The following is a 17,600-nucleotide window of genomic DNA, read 5'->3' as shown; positions in this document are numbered from 1 at the left end:
CTGCCCCCATCCCGTACCGCAGTCTTGGTCTACCGACACCGGCGCCATCGACTCCAGTTCGTCAGTCGACAACAGCACTTCAGCAACAACAACACCGCTGCTTGCACCGTGGCCTGATAGGATTTTGGCGAGCACCACCTTTATCTCGCACCCTGACCTTGGTCTGAACTTCGGCGCCATCGCGTCCTGGGGGCACCGCAAGACGCACTGCTGCACTTCACACTGCAGCACCCAACGCCTGCCGGCGCCAGCGCTCCTGATTCCACCAGAGAGGAGCTCGACCTGCAACGCAAGTGACTTCAAGGGTCTCAGCGTCCTGCATTTCTCACAGGTACTGTTTGCGGGTGTTCCCGTCACCGTAGCTGGCCCTCGACCAGCCAGAACTGTTGGATTTGTTGTTCACGACGCCGTGGTAGCCCGGACGGAGCTACCCACACAGGGAACTCTTTTTAATCTGCGTATTTTTGGAACTGTGTACTTTTAAGTATAGTATTGTGGATTTTTATCGAATTTGGTCTTGTCTTAAGTATATAAAAATTTAATATTTTTCTAAACTAGTGTGGTGTCCTTTTGTAGTGCGTACCCTGTTTTACTGTTGGTTATGTGCAAATGCTTTACTCACTGCCTCTAGGATAAGCCTTGCTGCTCGTGCCAAGCTACCAAGAGGGTGAGCAGGGGTTATTTTAGAAGTGTAACTCCCTTATCCTGACTAGAGTGGGGGTCTCTACCTCGCTTTGACGCAAGTCTCAGCTAGCCGGAAATCCCATTTCTAACAAGAGGTCTTATCTTGACAGTGAATGGGGCTTAAACAGTGTGAATAGCTTTAGTAGAAGGATTGTAAATGCGTTCAGCCAGGGGAAGTTAACAAAACAAAAGTTCTACACCAAAGTGAATGATCACAGTAATTTGAGTATGGGAACTGATAAGAGCCCCCTTTTAAAATATATTAAATACAAGAGATTTCACAAGCACAGCACAAGCGCTGTGCAGATGAAACCTAACAAGCATTTGAAATGTAATCGGTCCCGCATTTTTGAAACCTAGAGCTATTGGCGTTGTACCTGACCATGTTTTTTACGTATTTGTTTTGTTTGCAAGCATTTAACACTGCTGTTCCGTAACCTGATCAATAAAAGTAATCTTATAGAAGACGCATCTACATGTGCTCTGATGACCTTGCACAGATCAGCACTTTGCCTGATCACTGACAGGATAAAAGAAAGTAAAGGGCACAGAAAAATGAAAGCAAAGTATAGAGCTTAGCAGAACAGAAAACAGAGAGCACGGAATAATGTAAGCAAATAGATCATACAGGAAAGGAAAGCAGATAGTGTGGGAGAAAGAAAAGCAGATGCTAGCGAAAAACAAGTCTCAAGTGCTGGATGCGTTATTTTTTCACACCTGTCCTGATGGAGGTTGATAACAAGCTGAGATTTTGACTCAGAGAGCTCCACAGAACTCGATCCAGATTCCAAGAGAGCTACCTTCGTGCTTGGTCTGTTTTAAGACCTATGTTGATAATTAAGGGCAGCAAATGCACATTTCTGTTGGCAACAGTAAAGGTGCTTTTTTTAAGCGTAAACAGACTATACATATTACGAAGGACACGATAGCAGATAAGGGACATTTATAAAAAGCAATTTGACCAAGATCACACAATGTGGTTAAATAGGGGTCGATCCTGATATTAGGACTACATGATTTTGCTTCATCAATGCTGAAGAACAATTGCTCTCCCTTTACCCTCAAAAGCAGTAGGCGTCCGCCTTCAATCATGTGTATATCAGCTTAAAAACGTGGGAAACCTCACCTCCTGAAACCAGAGGACAATCATTTACACTGTGGGGTCCAGAGACAGCTGGAAGTTGGCAAGAATTCAAGTCTGGCATCTTTGAAGTAAAAATTAAGCTTCAAACACGTTTCAGCTGTTTGTCTGCCCATAAAAGTCAATTTAAAAGCATCCGGGCCCTAGTGGCTGCTTGTTAAACAGGGTTTAAATACCCAGCACTGTCCCTAGGCAAGAAAACGACCTAGAAAATGTCAGACACCCGGCCCCTGCCAAAGAATATCAGTATGTGGCGAGCTTGGGGTGGGGGGGGGGTATCTTTTATTCCAACGCCCCATCCAGAAGTGACTCGGTATCAACGGCTTGAGATTCTGAACCTCAATCATGGAGGCACTAAGTGCGTAAATTTAATGGGGCTGCATGCGCTTTAAATGTTGTCTCCAGGACTGACCTTTACAGCACTGAGTTTACTTCTAACGACTTCAGGGCTGCACTTTGTGTAAAACAGGAGATGCCTATTGGCACTCACACTCTTCGCCATCAGCTGTAGAAATAATTAAATTAATGTCAACTTGTGCAATGTAACTGGTGCTCATGTAAAGCGCTTCAATGGTACAGGCTCCCCAAAAAAATTCTAAGCATTTCTATTTTGCTTTTGTTTTTGATCCGAAGAGGTAGGTGAGGTTGGAGAGAGTATGCCGAATACATACAGCACTCCAAACACAGCACAACAAAAACAGGGCCACGAAAATAGTTCAGACATGGGTTAAATATGCATACTCAGCTGTATGGGCTTCAAAAACATTTTTTAAGAAGTTTTGTTTTGTACAATCTCGAGTCGAAGGTATAGGAGAACTTAAAATCAACCTGAGTTAAAGTTGCATTCCTACAGTTTGAGTGTATCCTTGTGTAATGTAAGTGGTGCTCATGGTCAAGTTTGTGCTATATAAAATGAGGATAAAAACAAGCAACAGCTTTAGTCGGTATTGCAGTTTCTTTCCTTTCAATTAAAAAGAACTATATGGAGAAGGAGAAGAGAAAAACATTTAAATTTAGTGCTCAGTCCGTTATCTGCAGCAGGCGCAAAAATGATTAAATGAAATGTGTTCAGCCCTCATGTAAAAAGAGTGTGGAACAACGCTTTCGTTTCTGTTGCGGACCCCAGTAATAAACACTAAACCTGCAATGGCTACACGGGAGGAGAGGCCATCACATGCAATACAGTGTGATGGCCAAACAAAGTCTTATCTTTGTAAAATTACCGGGAGGGAGCTAAGTAGACAAAGGAGGGACATTTAATCAAAGGCGCCAATAAGAAGCCAGCATTTCTGAATGCCATGGATATCAACCTATGGCAAATGGTGGGTGTGCCAAAACCCCACAGAAGAATTACAACAGGTCTTGCAGAAAGCAAAAGCGCTGTTGAGGCTCGACCTAAAAAGCATTAGTTAAGTCAATAGGTTTCACATTGCCAAGAGCGTTACACTTTAGAGCAGTGATATGATGGCTTTGCCAATGCTTGCTTTTACAATGCCATCCTAGCCACTATTTTGGGCATGGCATGTGGTGTTCTAGGACTTAGTTTGCACCTCCTGGTTCTGTGATAGTGATCAAGGGGTTGGAGTGTGCCATACAGTGGACAGATTATTTTCAAAGATTAAGAATCTACAGAGGGAATACTATCCATTAGATGCCATCTTCGGAATATATTGTTTCGGTTAACTCTGGTCTAGTAACAGATTTTCATTTTCATTAAAATATCAGAATCAGTAATCATCAGTTAATGGTAAGAATTCCTTCACACTAAAGAGATCATTGATCCTCTATAGATGACATTTTAACCACTGTAGGCCTGATTACAAGTAGGTCGGAATTCGATGCAGAGTGTCCTGAAAGACGGAATACCATTACCAGCCCGTATTTACACAAGAAATTCTACCTATTACTTGACAGACCTGTCGATATGAGGAATAGCTGTGCAGGCATGGAATTACCCTGGGGATTTCCACATGGCATTTCCTATTCTGATGAGGGTTTGACACACACATATATCACATGCTACAGCAGGTGATACATGTGTGAGAGGTGGCCTCATTTGAGGGAGGAGGAGGGAGCAGAGTTGTGGGGATGCAGGAGCAAAAAAGAGAGTGGAATAACAATATCTGCCGCACTCCCCAGGGTGCGGGCGGGCACAAGCTCCAGGGTCCCCCTCAGGTGCAATGGATTGGCTCCAGGCCTGAGAGCTACTGGCTGGGTCCGCAGCGTGGGGGATACCCTTCATGTACTTTGCAGAGGGGCCCCCACAATATTGTTAGGCCACTGGAAAGAGAAGTAGGGTCATGACAGGAGAGCGTAGTGTGCCTCCCAACTGCTAGAGAAACAAGCATTTACAATGCAACGGTCTCGCCTTTGCAAAAGTTAGAGCTATTGGCATTGTAAATGACAAAATTGTTATTTATGAGTTGGTTTTGAAAACAGATAAATAAATGGCATTGTCATTTACAATGCCAATAGTTTAATCTATCGCAAATGAGAGACCTATTGCATTTGCACACACACACACACACACAGAGCCACACACACGCAGAGCCACACACACGCAGAGCCACACACACAGAGTCACACACACAGAGCCACACACACACACACACAGAGCCCCACACACACACAGAGCCACACACACACAGAGCCACACACAGAGGTGAGGGGGTGTGAGGGTGAGGGTGTGAGTGTGTGTGAGGGTGAGTGTGTGTGAGGGTGAGGGGGTGTGACAGCTGCAACCTGTCAGGGTACTGACCAGTCCCCCCCCCAAATTATGTAGTATCTACTCAAAATATCCTTTCAAACCAATTACAAATGTTCCACTCTGAAAATGGGCACTTTTCAGCTTCTAGACCATCCAGAAGTTAATTCATCAATGAACTACTATAAATCTTCCTAAGCACCAACCTTATTAATTCCACACATATCCCAATTTCCTAATGATTACATTAACTTACCAGCACCCATTTAGCCCCTCAGTAACACAGTTTATCAACCATGCACCTATCTTTAAATTAGGTTTGCAAGTATTTTGCTCGTTTTGGTACCTAAAGCGTTGCTTGAGTCTAAAGAGTTCACATCCATTCTTCTGCCAGGATCGTGCTGTGCCCCTGCGAACTTACTCAACCATGTTAAACTTGCTTCTTTTTCCCTTGTAAATAATAATCCTGCGGCTCCTCTAGACCTAGCTTCAATATATTTGAGTTCTAGTTTATATATAAGCTGTTCCATCACTTTTTCCACAGCTAATATCCTGCTGAATGAGCTATGATTGCTATCATTAGCCTTACACAAAATGTTGGGGAATAGAACTGCAGTCTCTGAGTTCCATTCTTTCTTCTTCTAGAACACTCCTCCTGCAGCAATAAAAGGAACAGTCTTTAGTAATTCGACTTTCCATTCTCCAAGTGCAATTAATATCATAAAACAGACTATATCCTATTCTAATGGTTTTTCCATCGTAAGGCATTTTCCAAATGCAGATTCTTTTTTTTTTTAGATAAAGGAGCTTAAATGCAGGGGGGCTTGTATTGCTTAATTGACCAAGGACTTTTAGCTCCACATTTATGAGTTATGTCTTTAAGTAAACTGTTAATGAAGAGAAATATCATGAGAACAATACCAATAAAGATAATATAACTTGACAGGGGTCAGAGCTAACACCGTGATCTATCCTTGCCATCCACCGTACGTGCACTCAGAAACCAAAAGTAATACAAATGGCTCGCTACACAGGGACTGGCTTTTGATATTTTAGAATGTACGAGAAGGGAAAAAAACATTGCCTGTCCATCATCTTCGGTGAGATGTTAAAAACATGCTTGCAAACACACAATAAAGCTGCTTTACTCATAACACGTTTAGGGGAGTATAATTGTTCAATGTTCCGATCTGTTTATTGTACTGTTAAAACATTTCCAGAGTACTGTTATTGGTGAACTGTGTGAGTAAGAACATGCCAGGAGTGAGTGTGAGGAGTTCTGCATATACACCAAATGCCCATCTCACTTGGTGCCAATGGGCTGGTTGGAGTGCTGTGGGGGTGTGGTGGTGAATTTATGGCTGGTGCAGTTAGCCGAGTTAGGATGCACAAGTTTCTAGAGTGAGCAGGTATGTGACATGCCACAGAGTGGTCCAGTCACTACCTCGAGGATCACACACCCGAAAGATGACTGCAAGTGGGATCTAGCCTCCTCACATCACGCTACAGTGCAGAATACCAGGTCAGACTGCCTTCAAGGGCCTAGAGGAAGAACAGTATTACGGAAGCTAGAAGGTGTGGGAAACCAAAAACTGATGCTCTGCGTGGGTCGCGAACACTGAAGCGAAGGTATAAGCAATTTAGGGAAACGCACTTGTGTAGTCTCACACCCACCCTGCTCCATCCATCACAGAACCAGGTAAAATGGAGAATTGAAACGGTGTATGTGGTCACTAATAAGGAAACTGTATACATGCGCCATGAGTGACTGGCAACTGCCAAACCACGACACTCACCCACCCAACATAGACCTCATAAGGAAGCCCGGGAGACCATGATACAGGAGAAAGGGCCCACGCCATAGCGAGCCTAACCGAGAATTGAGCGGGAGTGCACGTGCCGTTCTCAACATGTCCAGGAAGCAAACAACATTTTCCATCACCCATCCTCGGTCCGGAGAGCCAGTCTAGGGCCCGCACAACAAGCAAAGAGCGCAACTGACCTGGGAGGCCAATCATTCCAGCTCTGCTGATATTGTCTGGTGCCACTGCTGCTCAACCGAGATCCCCGACATGGCATGGCCCGCAGCCGAAGCCCAGCCTTCAGAGCACCGCCAGGCGAGGGTCACAGCAAGGCACTGGTGACGGAGAAGAAACGTCCTGCGGCAGCCGTGTGTGACTCTGCAGCCAACAGAGGACGGACCGAGCACAGACATGGAAATAGAAAGAGGACTGTGGGCTCTCAGGCCGTCCATAGCCTATCCCAAGCCGCCATTTTAGGGAGACTCAACGCAGTGTAGACCGATGAGAAGGTATACAATCGCTCGCCATTTGTCTGTAAGCCCTGTCCTGTTCGGATTGGGGGGCATGTTTTTGACATTCTTTCTAGGCTGTAAACAACAGTCAAAAACACGCCCCCCCAGTCTGAAAAGGACGGGGCCTAGAGACAAATGGTCTTCTTTCTATCTAAGCCCGGTCCTTTTCAGACTGGGGGGCGTGTTTTTGACTGAGAACGTCACTAGTACAACAAAACTCAAAAACATGCCCCCAAAATCCGAAAAGGACAGTGCTTAGATCGAAAGAATGACGTCACTGAGACCTCTTCTCCAATGGCTGGCCGCTGTTTAGGAGGCGAGCCAAGGGAGAAGAGGGGCAGGGCTTAACCTCGCTACTCAGAGTCACTACATCTTGCAAGCGAACCTGCGCATGTGCGCATCCTATGCTAGCCGAGACCTAAATAGGTAGGCGGGTCTGGAGGACGACTGTTGGCTGCTGCAGCAGCCCAAGCCTCTGAAGTGATTTTGCGTGTTTTAGCCACCAGTAAAATCAGGCCCGTGTTGCTGAACTCAGTAAAACCAAGTGCAAAGCACTGTGCCATTTCTGATCAGGAGTGGCATTCCACACGAAATTCCACTCCGTCTGACTCCTATTCAGACCCTAAATAGAGCAACATCAGCATGGATTCTAAATATCACAGCCTACTGGAGACTGTCGAGTGCTGGTTTCATATGGCGGGTCTATGGCAGCTGTTTGAGGCTGTGTGTAGTCCGTTCATTGTTTTTTTACAGTATTTAATTTGTAAAAGAATAAATGCAGCTGCCCATTGCTCAAAAGGCAGCAGACGGTGCTGTTAAATGCCTGCATGCCGAATACCAAGGCTGCGTGGTCTTGAAATCAACGTAGGCCTCTTTAATCCACTAGAAGACTCTGCCTGCACATTTATCTCACTTTTGTCAACCCTGCTTTCTCCCTTTGTTGCATTTTTTCCCGTCTTTCTATTTATCTATCTTTTTCGTTTGTGTGTTTGTCACTCTCGTGCTCTCCGTCATTATTTGATGAGGAAAAATAAGTGCAGGTCCCCAAAAATGATTGCTGATACACAACCACCGTCTCAAATTAAGCACTGCTTTTTTGAAACAGCTCGCTCTGTTAATCAGTTCATTCGTGAACCTTTGATTCAACCGTCTAAGTAATTCTCTGCATTGAATCAGTGACCTCTAGAGTCCCAGTTTGTCGTTCAGTATTTTATTGAAAATTATTTGTGTTACTTTTAGTAAGTATTAACAATAAACAATGTCTAAAATCTTTGTAGTTGAATGTTGCCACAGTTTTATTATCGAATAGAGAGGGGTGTCCAACATAGATCGGCTAGGGCCAGATCCATGCCAAATTTTCATCTACTAATATCAATTGTGTTGTATGCCTTTATGTGGTAAATACATAACAGCCATGGCTTCAATACCCATGGCACCAAGGTAATACTATTAGTAATAAACCTTGCCAAAGCCACATCATTTATTACTCAAATATCAGCTTTAAAAATATTTTGGAAATTCTATCATCAGCTTATTAGTTCTGAGAATACACACATTTTGGTTTAGAATATACAATATTCAGTGTTGGTATAATAAAATGATTCAGTCGGGCAAAGACTTCCAATTTCGTAGGTTGGACCGGACACAGGAGAGCTCCTTCTAGGTAACCGGATAGCTACCAGTAGCTCACGAGCTACTCTTTGGAGAAGCCAGATATAGACTGATTACGTAAATGAGGTACATTTAGATTTATTGTATGTAAATGTATCATAAGTTCTGACCCGGAAATCAGTGGTAGAGCCACCCTCCGAGGTCTAAGTTGGACTTTACAGAAATAGGTTATAACAACTGGTTTGACAATTTTTTGAGTCATTCTTTGTAAATCACTTTTTTAGGATAGAATTACATAGGAAAACATTGAAAGGTGTATGATAAAACGAATACAAGGAGATGGCATATGCAGTAGGGTAGGCAGTGGAGAATAAACTTGCATCCAACCAGAATCTTACATCATGAGTTACCAAACAACTAGATAAAACTAAGCCAAGCATCAGCAAACAGCTTGGAGTATTTTCAATTTAGTAAGACACTTTTTCCACAAAAGCCACTGAAAAAAGATCCTCCGTACATGTATTTTTGCAAATGATGCACTGATCAATCATCATACATGATGCACAGAGTCTCCCAAAAAGTAGAAGGACGCACCTGGATCATAGGACAAATTAGTGAGCACGAATATTGTGAAGGCAGAAATCCCAACATTTGGATCACTCCAAGCATTCATCTAATAAAACCAAAATCCTATTCCTGCAAACTTTAATCATCATTGCTTAACCAATTATTGACATCAAAGGCAACCTAAAAAGAACAACTTGAAAAAGTTTGCAAACAGTTATAAAAATATCCTTCAAATACATTGATTATTTTGTATAGTTTTACGAACCTCATTGTGGGAAGGATTGCGTAAAGTCCATGGAATCTCCAAAACATGCAATGTTCCAGTGTCATCTGATAAAGCCAGAAAGTGCTGTTTAGCTGTAACATAATTAATGGAAAAAAAATTAATGGAAAAGGGCTTTCAACTGCGTTGACAATATTTACCAGGAAACGCAAAGACAAAGCCAACTATAATTAAAATCTTCACAAAGGCGTCTATGGCAACGTTAAAGATTTTATGATACTCCTGCAACCACAGAAAGGTGAAACTCATTCTGAATTATCTGGTCTTTGCAATGCAAATGTTATTGGGATACACAAAATGGCTGCCAATTGCAATTTCTTTCCAGTGCAGCGACCATAAAAGTGAATTTCCCGTCCTGTCATAGTAGACTAGTCTTCTTCCAAGCATTCAGGCAATGGACCAAATGAAGCAAAGGTGACATATGTGGCATTAGTCTTCTTGTCTCTTATCTAAAAATGGGGGGAGGGGGTGACACAGTAGTAAGTCCCCCACCACACATGGCCATCCACTGATAGAGCGACACCCTCCCAAGGAAAACAATTGTGATATGTTTGTTGTAAAATAAAACCTCACCTAAAAAAAAGATAAAATAAAAATTCAATTATTCAAAACTAAATAAATATAACTTAATGTTTATGAAAATATTAAAAACGAATACATATTTATTTGTTAATTACATAATATTTGAACAACTATTTGAATTGAAAAAATAATCTAACACAAATTAATAAAAATTATACAATATTAATTCTAGATACCACTTTTAAAAATTATTAATGCAAAATATTTTTTTAACTTTAGGTGGGAATATTAAGCTAGTAGTGCTGCAGCATTGTTTTATTTTGTTCCACTTTTAAAATAAAGATTTAAAACTAATTTACATTAATATTTAACATTAAAATATTTTACAATATTTTTTTAATAAATTCAAAAAATTGTGTTAAATATTTTATAATTAAATAATACTTTTGTTTTATTGTTAGTTTTTAATGTTACATGATATTTATTTATATATGTAATTGTTTTAAATAATTTGATATAACATTGTTCAACATTCTTTTCTAGGGGGTTTTATTTTACGTTCCCACCTCCATTATTTTCTATGAGAGGGTATTGCAGTTTCAGTGGTTGTTCATGGGTGGTGCTGGACTTTAACCAGTATAAGCTGGAACAATTTACTACAGTTTTGGTGCCGCTCACTGACCTGTTCATTTTTCTCATCTGAGGATTCGCCCTTTGTCCACGCAACGCTGCGCATTCCCTGTGGCAGAGGTCGGCTGGTGGGAGCGTTACTGCAATCGGCGGTAAGTCAACCCGCTCTCAGCGCGACCCGCCCAGGTTGTAGTGCACCAAGTGATAGGCTGTGTCCTGGAAAAGCCTACCGGGGGACTGCGAGGCCCAGAAACCACCGCTCCTTGCAGCCGGCGCCTCTTCCCCCGGCGGCCACGCCCATCTAACTGGCCTGTGTCCATATAACTTTTCGCGACACCCGCTGCGCGGGTGCCGCTCACTGACCTGTTCATTTTTCTCATCTGAGGATTCGCCCTTTGTCCACGCAACGCTGCGCATTCCCTGTGGCAGAGGTCGGCTGGTGGGAGCGTTACTGCAATCGGCGGTAAGTCAACCCGCTCTCAGCGCGACCCGCCCAGGTTGTAGTGCACCAAGTGATAGGCTGTGTCCTGGAAAAGCCTACCGGGGGACTGCGAGGCCCAGAAACCACCGCTCCTTGCAGCCGGCGCCTCTTCCCCCGGCGGCCACGCCCATCTAACTGGCCTGTGTCCATATAACTTTTCACGACACCCGCTGCGCGGGTGCCGCTCACTGACCTGTTCATTTTTCTCATCTGAGGATTCGCCCTTTGTCCACGCAACGCTGCGCATTCCCTGTGGCAGAGGTCGGCTGGTGGGAGCGTTACTGCAATCGGCGGTAAGTCAACCCGCTCTCAGCGCGACCCGCCCAGGTTGTAGTGCACCAAGTGATAGGCTGTGTCCTGGAAAAGCCTACCGGGGGACTGCGAGGCCCAGAAACCACCGCTCCTTGCAGCCGGCGCCTCTTCCCCCGGCGGCCACGCCCATCTAACTGGCCTGTGTCCATATAACTTTTCGCGACACCCGCTGCGCGGGTGCCGCTCACTGACCTGTTCATTTTTCTCATCTGAGGATTCGCCCTTTGTCCACGCAACGCTGCGCATTCCCTGTGGCAGAGGACGGCTGGTGGGAGCGTTACTGCAATCGGCGGTAAGTCAACCCGCTCTCAGCGCGACCCGCCCAGGTTGTAGTGCACCAAGTGATAGGCTGTGTCCTGGAAAAGCCTACCGGGGGACTGTGAGGCCCAGAAACCACCGCTCCTTGCAGCCGGCGCCTCTTCCCCCGGCGGCCACGCCCATCTAACTGGCCTGTGTCCATATAACTTTTCGCGACACCCGCTGCGCGGGTGCCGCTCACTGACCTGTTCATTTTTCTCATCTGAGGATTCGCCCTTTGTCCACGCAACGCTGCGCATTCCCTGTGGCAGAGGACGGCTGGTGGGAGCGTTACTGCAATCGGCGGTAAGTCAACCCGCTCTCAGCGCGACCCGCCCAGGTTGTAGTGCACCAAGTGATAGGCTGTGTCCTGGAAAAGCCTACCGGGGGACTGTGAGGCCCAGAAACCACCGCTCCTTGCAGCCGGCGCCTCTTCCCCCGGCGGCCACGCCCATCTAACTGGCCTGTGTCCATATAACTTTTCGCGACACCCGCTGCGCGGGTGCCGCTCACTGACCTGTTCATTTTTCTCATCTGAGGATTCGCCCTTTGTCCACGCAACGCTGCGCATTCCCTGTGGCAGAGGACGGCTGGTGGGAGCGTTACTGCAATCGGCGGTAAGTCAACCCGCTCTCAGCGCGACCCGCCCAGGTTTAGTGCACCAAGTGATAGGCTGTGTCCTGGAAAAGCCTACCGGGGGACTGCGAGGCCCAGAAACCACCGCTCCTTGCAGCCGGCGCCTCTTCCCCCGGCGGCCACGCCCTTTTAATTCCTCCTATAAGCAGCCAGCCTTCAACGCGCCGCGGGTCGCGCGCGGGTCGCAGCCCGGGGCGCAGCCCGGGGCGAAGAGCGGGCCGTTTGAGGCCGTTAGAGGCTGGTAGAGACTGGACTGGGCCACCTGTCTGATATTTTTTACTCTACTAACCCCCTCCGATTCACAGCCAAACAAGAACAATAATGGTTCTCACTAGAGGATCCAAACCTAAAACCAAAGCCCCTTGTTCAGTGGGTAAATTGCTTGGCCCTATGGACGACTTCCTCACGAAGGCTAATACCTTCATAGATCAAAGTATTTCAATGATGGAAGAAAGGGTCTCCTTAGATCTGGCATTCGCCAAAAGATCCTCATTGGGTATCTTGGCGGAAGCCAGATCCCCAGCTGTGGGAGCTTCAAATGCTGAGGTAGCACCAATACGAGAGAGACGCAGCTTGCCAAACACAGTAGACCTATCAGTATCCCAGCTTGCGGACTCACAGCTCAGCTTTGATCTTGAAAAAACACCGGATCTACTCCCGATAACATCTCCACAAATTTCCTCCACAGATAAAAGAATAGAAAGGGGTAGGAGGGAGGGAGCCATTAGCAAGAAAAGGGCGCCCACAAACTCCATCACACCAAATAACCTGGCGGAGCCACCTAGTATCCCACAAAATCGAGATGACAGGTTGGTCCAAATAGAGATCCTAGCGTCAGTTCACCAATCAGAGAAGGAAACATCTATCCCGAAAGTCCTTGATCCTCCCTCTCTCACACAAGCCCAAGTGGACTTGAGTGTTATGGAGGCTCAGGAACTAACACTCACCAACATAGCCAGCATAGTTAAACAAGCATTACAACCCCTAGAACAGCGATTATTAACTTTAGAGTCACAAATCTCAAAACTCCTAAAAATCCAACACTCAACTCTCCTACCATGCCCACAAAAAGCAGGAGGTACCAATACTAAAAAATCAACCATTACTAACACTGCTAACGCTAATCCATCTTTGCCTAACCTACAACAAAAGACTCTCCGGATAACAACACCTAATGTGCCCGCTAACAATAATACTTCAAACGCGACGAAAACACCAAAAACCGCCGCTGTTCTGAGTACCACTAATAACTCGCAACAGATAATTACACTAACTTCCCCAGGCGCGGCACCTACAACAGCCCCCATGCCGGTTGCTTCTAGCAGCTCTGCCAATAAAACCCCTGGCAAAAACGTAAATGAATCAACAACAAAAACATCAGCCCCCCCGGTCCCACCACCAAAAACCCCTTCGGATAGGCCCAAGAGAAATACCGCAAAGAATCCTGGCCCCACAAGACTCCCAGCAGATTTCCCTCCTGAGGCCTCACCGTACGTGGTGGTTATGGCTGGTGTCCCTGAATTAACAGATCTCACTTCGGAACCGGTTTGGTCCTTAAAAAATAAGGCCCAGCATTGGCTCCAGACCAACCGCCCGATTCCATCCACCTGGCGCGGAAGAATTAGATCCGTAGCCAGAGTACCATGGGTGGGTAGCACCACCAGAAAAACCATTCCCGGGGATTGTATAACGATTACTTTCGAGGACCCACGCATAGCGGACTATGTCTGCGCATGGGAAGATATTGCCTCAAATGGAGGTATTAAGATCAAGTCACTCTCCTTCTTCTAACCTTTTAGGCAAGTGGACGGCTTTATCCAGGAGCAGGAGCCACCCTGGTCCGTTCCATTCCCTAGGCAGGACGACCTACCAAACTCTAGATACCATGGTCCCCCTAACATCTACGAGCCAGATTTTTCCTGGCACACAGTAAGACAACGCCACCAGGGTGGACGATGGGAAGACAGAAGACCTCACATGCAATGGCCCCCATTCAGAGATCAATCCCGGTGGGACCCATGGCATAACATCCCGTTATACAATAGGTACAGTGGCCTAGAAATGGTCGACTGACCACTAACAGGAATCCCCCCCAATGAGCTCCATGTATTCCCCTCACCACAGTCCTTGATTACCCCCTTAGATCCCAGAAACACGGAATCCATAACTCTAACAGAAGAATTAAACGATGACCTTTCTCCAATCACAGTACTTTATTGGAACATCGCAGGCCTGCGAAATAAAATCGTGGACGGATCTGCACAGAAGTTCCTAAATCCATATCAAATAATTTGTCTCCAAGAGACATGGTCACTAGAAGAATTACATCTACAAGGTTATAAAACCCACTTCGTTCCAGCACTAACCAGCCTAATGGGCAGACCGAAAGGCGGGTTAATAATTTATATTGCAAATACCCTATCACTTAACAAAGTGGTTACACTCTCCCAGGACGCTAACCATCAAATCCTCTCACTAACCCTGGAGAATAAAGAAATAATCATCTTGACCAATCTATATAATAACTTACCGGAAGAAAACTTCATAACTCTCCTCACAAGCCTATATGATAAATTAAAACAAGTTCACCATTGTAGACCTGGCAAAGAGGCAACCCATATAATCTGGGGAGGAGATTTTAATCTCCATCCCTGTACAGCGACCAACCCACTGTGTTGTGGGATAGTGGATGAATTTGACGCACCATTATCGCACTTCGCACATAACAAACTGGGAAACACCATCAACACCGTCCTTTCGGACTTGGATCTGCACATTGCTTACCATCCTGAAGCAGACCCAAATAAATTTACTCCGACCTACGTGGGCAGAGGCCATCAAACCACAGTAGACTTTATACTCCTTTCTCCAAGTCTGATAAATAAAGTTAAGGATTTCGGAGTCATTGCTAATCCCCTTAGTGATCACTCAGCCTTAACAATTAAGATATCTATGCCATCCAGCTACTCCCACAAACTGGAGATAGCGACCACCCTCACACAGAACAAAATTCAGGTCGGTAAACATAACGGATTCACAATCAAATGGGCAAAAATTAATCCCTCAGATATAACGAAAAAATTAATAACTCGGACCTACCCAAATATCGTAAAATGCCTGGACCTTGCATCAAGTCATAAGGAAGTCCTGATAAACTTCAAACTAATCTTAAATTCTATAAAGGACCTTCTTACCTCAAAACCCAAACCAAACCGTCCCACAAAACTAAAATGGTTTAATCATAATTGCACAGTTGCATTAACAAAATTGAAATCTGCACTCCATAACAAACCACGCGATGTAGCCCAGATTCAACTTTTAAGGCGTCAATATATAGGGGAAAGAAAGCTGAGAACTGCCCAACTTAAGCAAAAACTATGGGACGACCTTCATAAAGGCGCAGTCTCAAAAAACAGCGAGCTTTTTTGGCGCACAGTTAGAACTCCTTATCTCACAGAAACTGGCACCCCAAAAATAGAAGTCGCCATCGACGAAAACACATGGGTTTCTCATTTCGCAGAGATCTTCAAAAATACCTCACCAACAGACCCACTACCCCCAAAGGCCCAGTACCCTATTCTGGTTCCTTTTGATATCCCAGATCTCTTGGAGGCATTGCAGAACAGTAAACCAGGCAAGGCACCAGGTCCCGACGGGGTCCCAGTGGACTTCTTTAAAAGCAACCTAGATCTCTGGGCCCCCATTCTAACTAGAGTCTGTACAGCGGCCGCAAATGAGGGAATTCTAACCTCTTGGACCAAATCAATAATGGTCCCCATTTTTAAAAAGGGGGACCGCCAAGATGCAAAATGCTACCGGCCAATCTCACTGCTGGATTCGCTTGGGAAAGTAGTGGGGAGAGTGATTCTAGAGCGTCTTCAGAAGTGGAGTGAGGATCAAGGCATAATCTCTGACATCCAATTCGGCTTCCGAGAGGGCTTTGGCACACTAGAGCAGGTCCTTAACCTCACCCTAATAATGGGCAAATACACCCAGGCCATTCCAACTAAGATCTATATGGTCTTTGTCGACCTATCCGCAGCTTTTGACTGCGTCTCGCACGCAAAGCTGTGGAAGGTCCTAGCCCAACTGGGAGTAGACCTACCCCTCTTGGACTTCTTAAGAGAGCTCTATACTGGGGCAACGGCCAGAGTGCGCTTTGGTGTAAATGGAGAGCTGACGTCGCCGTTTGGCGTAGGGCGTGGAGTCAGGCAGGGTTGCGTCCTGGCCCCCTTCCTCTTCTCACTCTATACCAACGGTTTGGAGGGGGAGATGTTGGGGGGGGCTCAGGACCTCCCACGCATAAACCGCCGCCTGATTCCAGCCCTGCTCTATGCGGATGACGCTGTTATCCTCGCACGAACACCTCGCGAACTCCAGAAAGCAGTGAGTAGGTACACGACCTTCATGGGCAATTTAGACCAAATGGTGAACGTGAAAAAAACGTTCATAATGACAGCTGGTAGAGGTCAGAAAAGAACAAACCCCATACAGCTCAATAACCAAAACCTTGAAGCCACCCCTCAATATCCCTATTTGGGGGTCATGATAGACGACCAACTTAGCTGGAAACCAGCAGTGAGCACAAGGGCACATTTGTTCAAGAGGTCAATTGCCGCTCTAACAACTTTCTCCCAGAGACTAGGCAAAAGGCCACCAGTGGAGCTACTAAAGATCTACAACGCCAAATGCCAGGCAATTGCAACATATGGTGCGGGAGTCTGGGGCTACACTGACACCAGCCCCATTCAGAAGGCAGAAAACGCCTTTTTAAGATTCCTATTAGTCACCCCCAAAGGTACCTCAACCTACGCAATGCACTTAGAACTAGGCATACCTTACATAGAGGACCTAATTAAAATAGAACCGTTGATGTTGTGGCGCCGCATCTGGAAGTCAGACAAAAATGCATTGACACAATCCATCCTTGCAGATTCAATGAACTTGGACAATTCCTCAAAAATAAAGTGGCTCCTATATGTTAGAAACTTTTTTAATGATCTAGGCTTTGAGAACTATTACCTGGATCCGGTATCCATAACAGACATCTCGAAAAAAGACCTCAAACAGAAAGCATTAAGACATCTGGAATCCTTAAGACTTGCATCCAACTCTTCAAAAACGGCAGTTATACATGCAAACATGATTCAAATAGCCTATGACATTCACCCGTACCTGGCACTTCAAACATCAACTTACGAAAGAATGTTAATTACAAGATTCAGGCTAAACACCTTTTTTTAGAATGGTCACCTTTCCGTCACAAAACTGTTGGAATGCCACACTCCCCCCTTGTCCATGTGATGGCTCATCAACACAGTCCAACCTGCATGTGATTCTGCTTTGTAAATTCCATCAAGCCCACAGAAAGACCTGGCTACTACCGATATTAAGAACTTGGGAGTTGAGACAATGCAG

At 45.3% G+C, this 17,600-nt stretch overlaps 1 protein-coding gene across 1 annotated transcript in view; it reads right to left on the bottom strand.

The window, feature by feature from the left end:
* The window catches only part of DNAI3 (dynein axonemal intermediate chain 3), a 1,122,635-nt gene that overhangs the window by 128,835 nt on the left and 976,200 nt on the right, over window positions 1-17,600 (bottom strand). The window contains exon 21 of the mRNA XM_086954055.1: window positions 9,287-9,378. Within this exon, the coding sequence (XP_086810181.1) occupies window positions 9,287-9,378 (92 nt within the window). The remainder of the gene's footprint in view (window positions 1-9,286; window positions 9,379-17,600) is intronic.

The sequence above is a fragment of the Lissotriton vulgaris genome, chromosome 1_1 (genome assembly GCF_964263255.1).
Source record: "Lissotriton vulgaris chromosome 1_1, aLisVul1.2, whole genome shotgun sequence".
Classification (NCBI taxonomy): Eukaryota; Metazoa; Chordata; class Amphibia; order Caudata; family Salamandridae; genus Lissotriton; species Lissotriton vulgaris.
The sequence above is the reverse complement of the archived record's forward strand: the minus strand, read 5'-3'. Positions and strand labels throughout refer to the sequence as shown.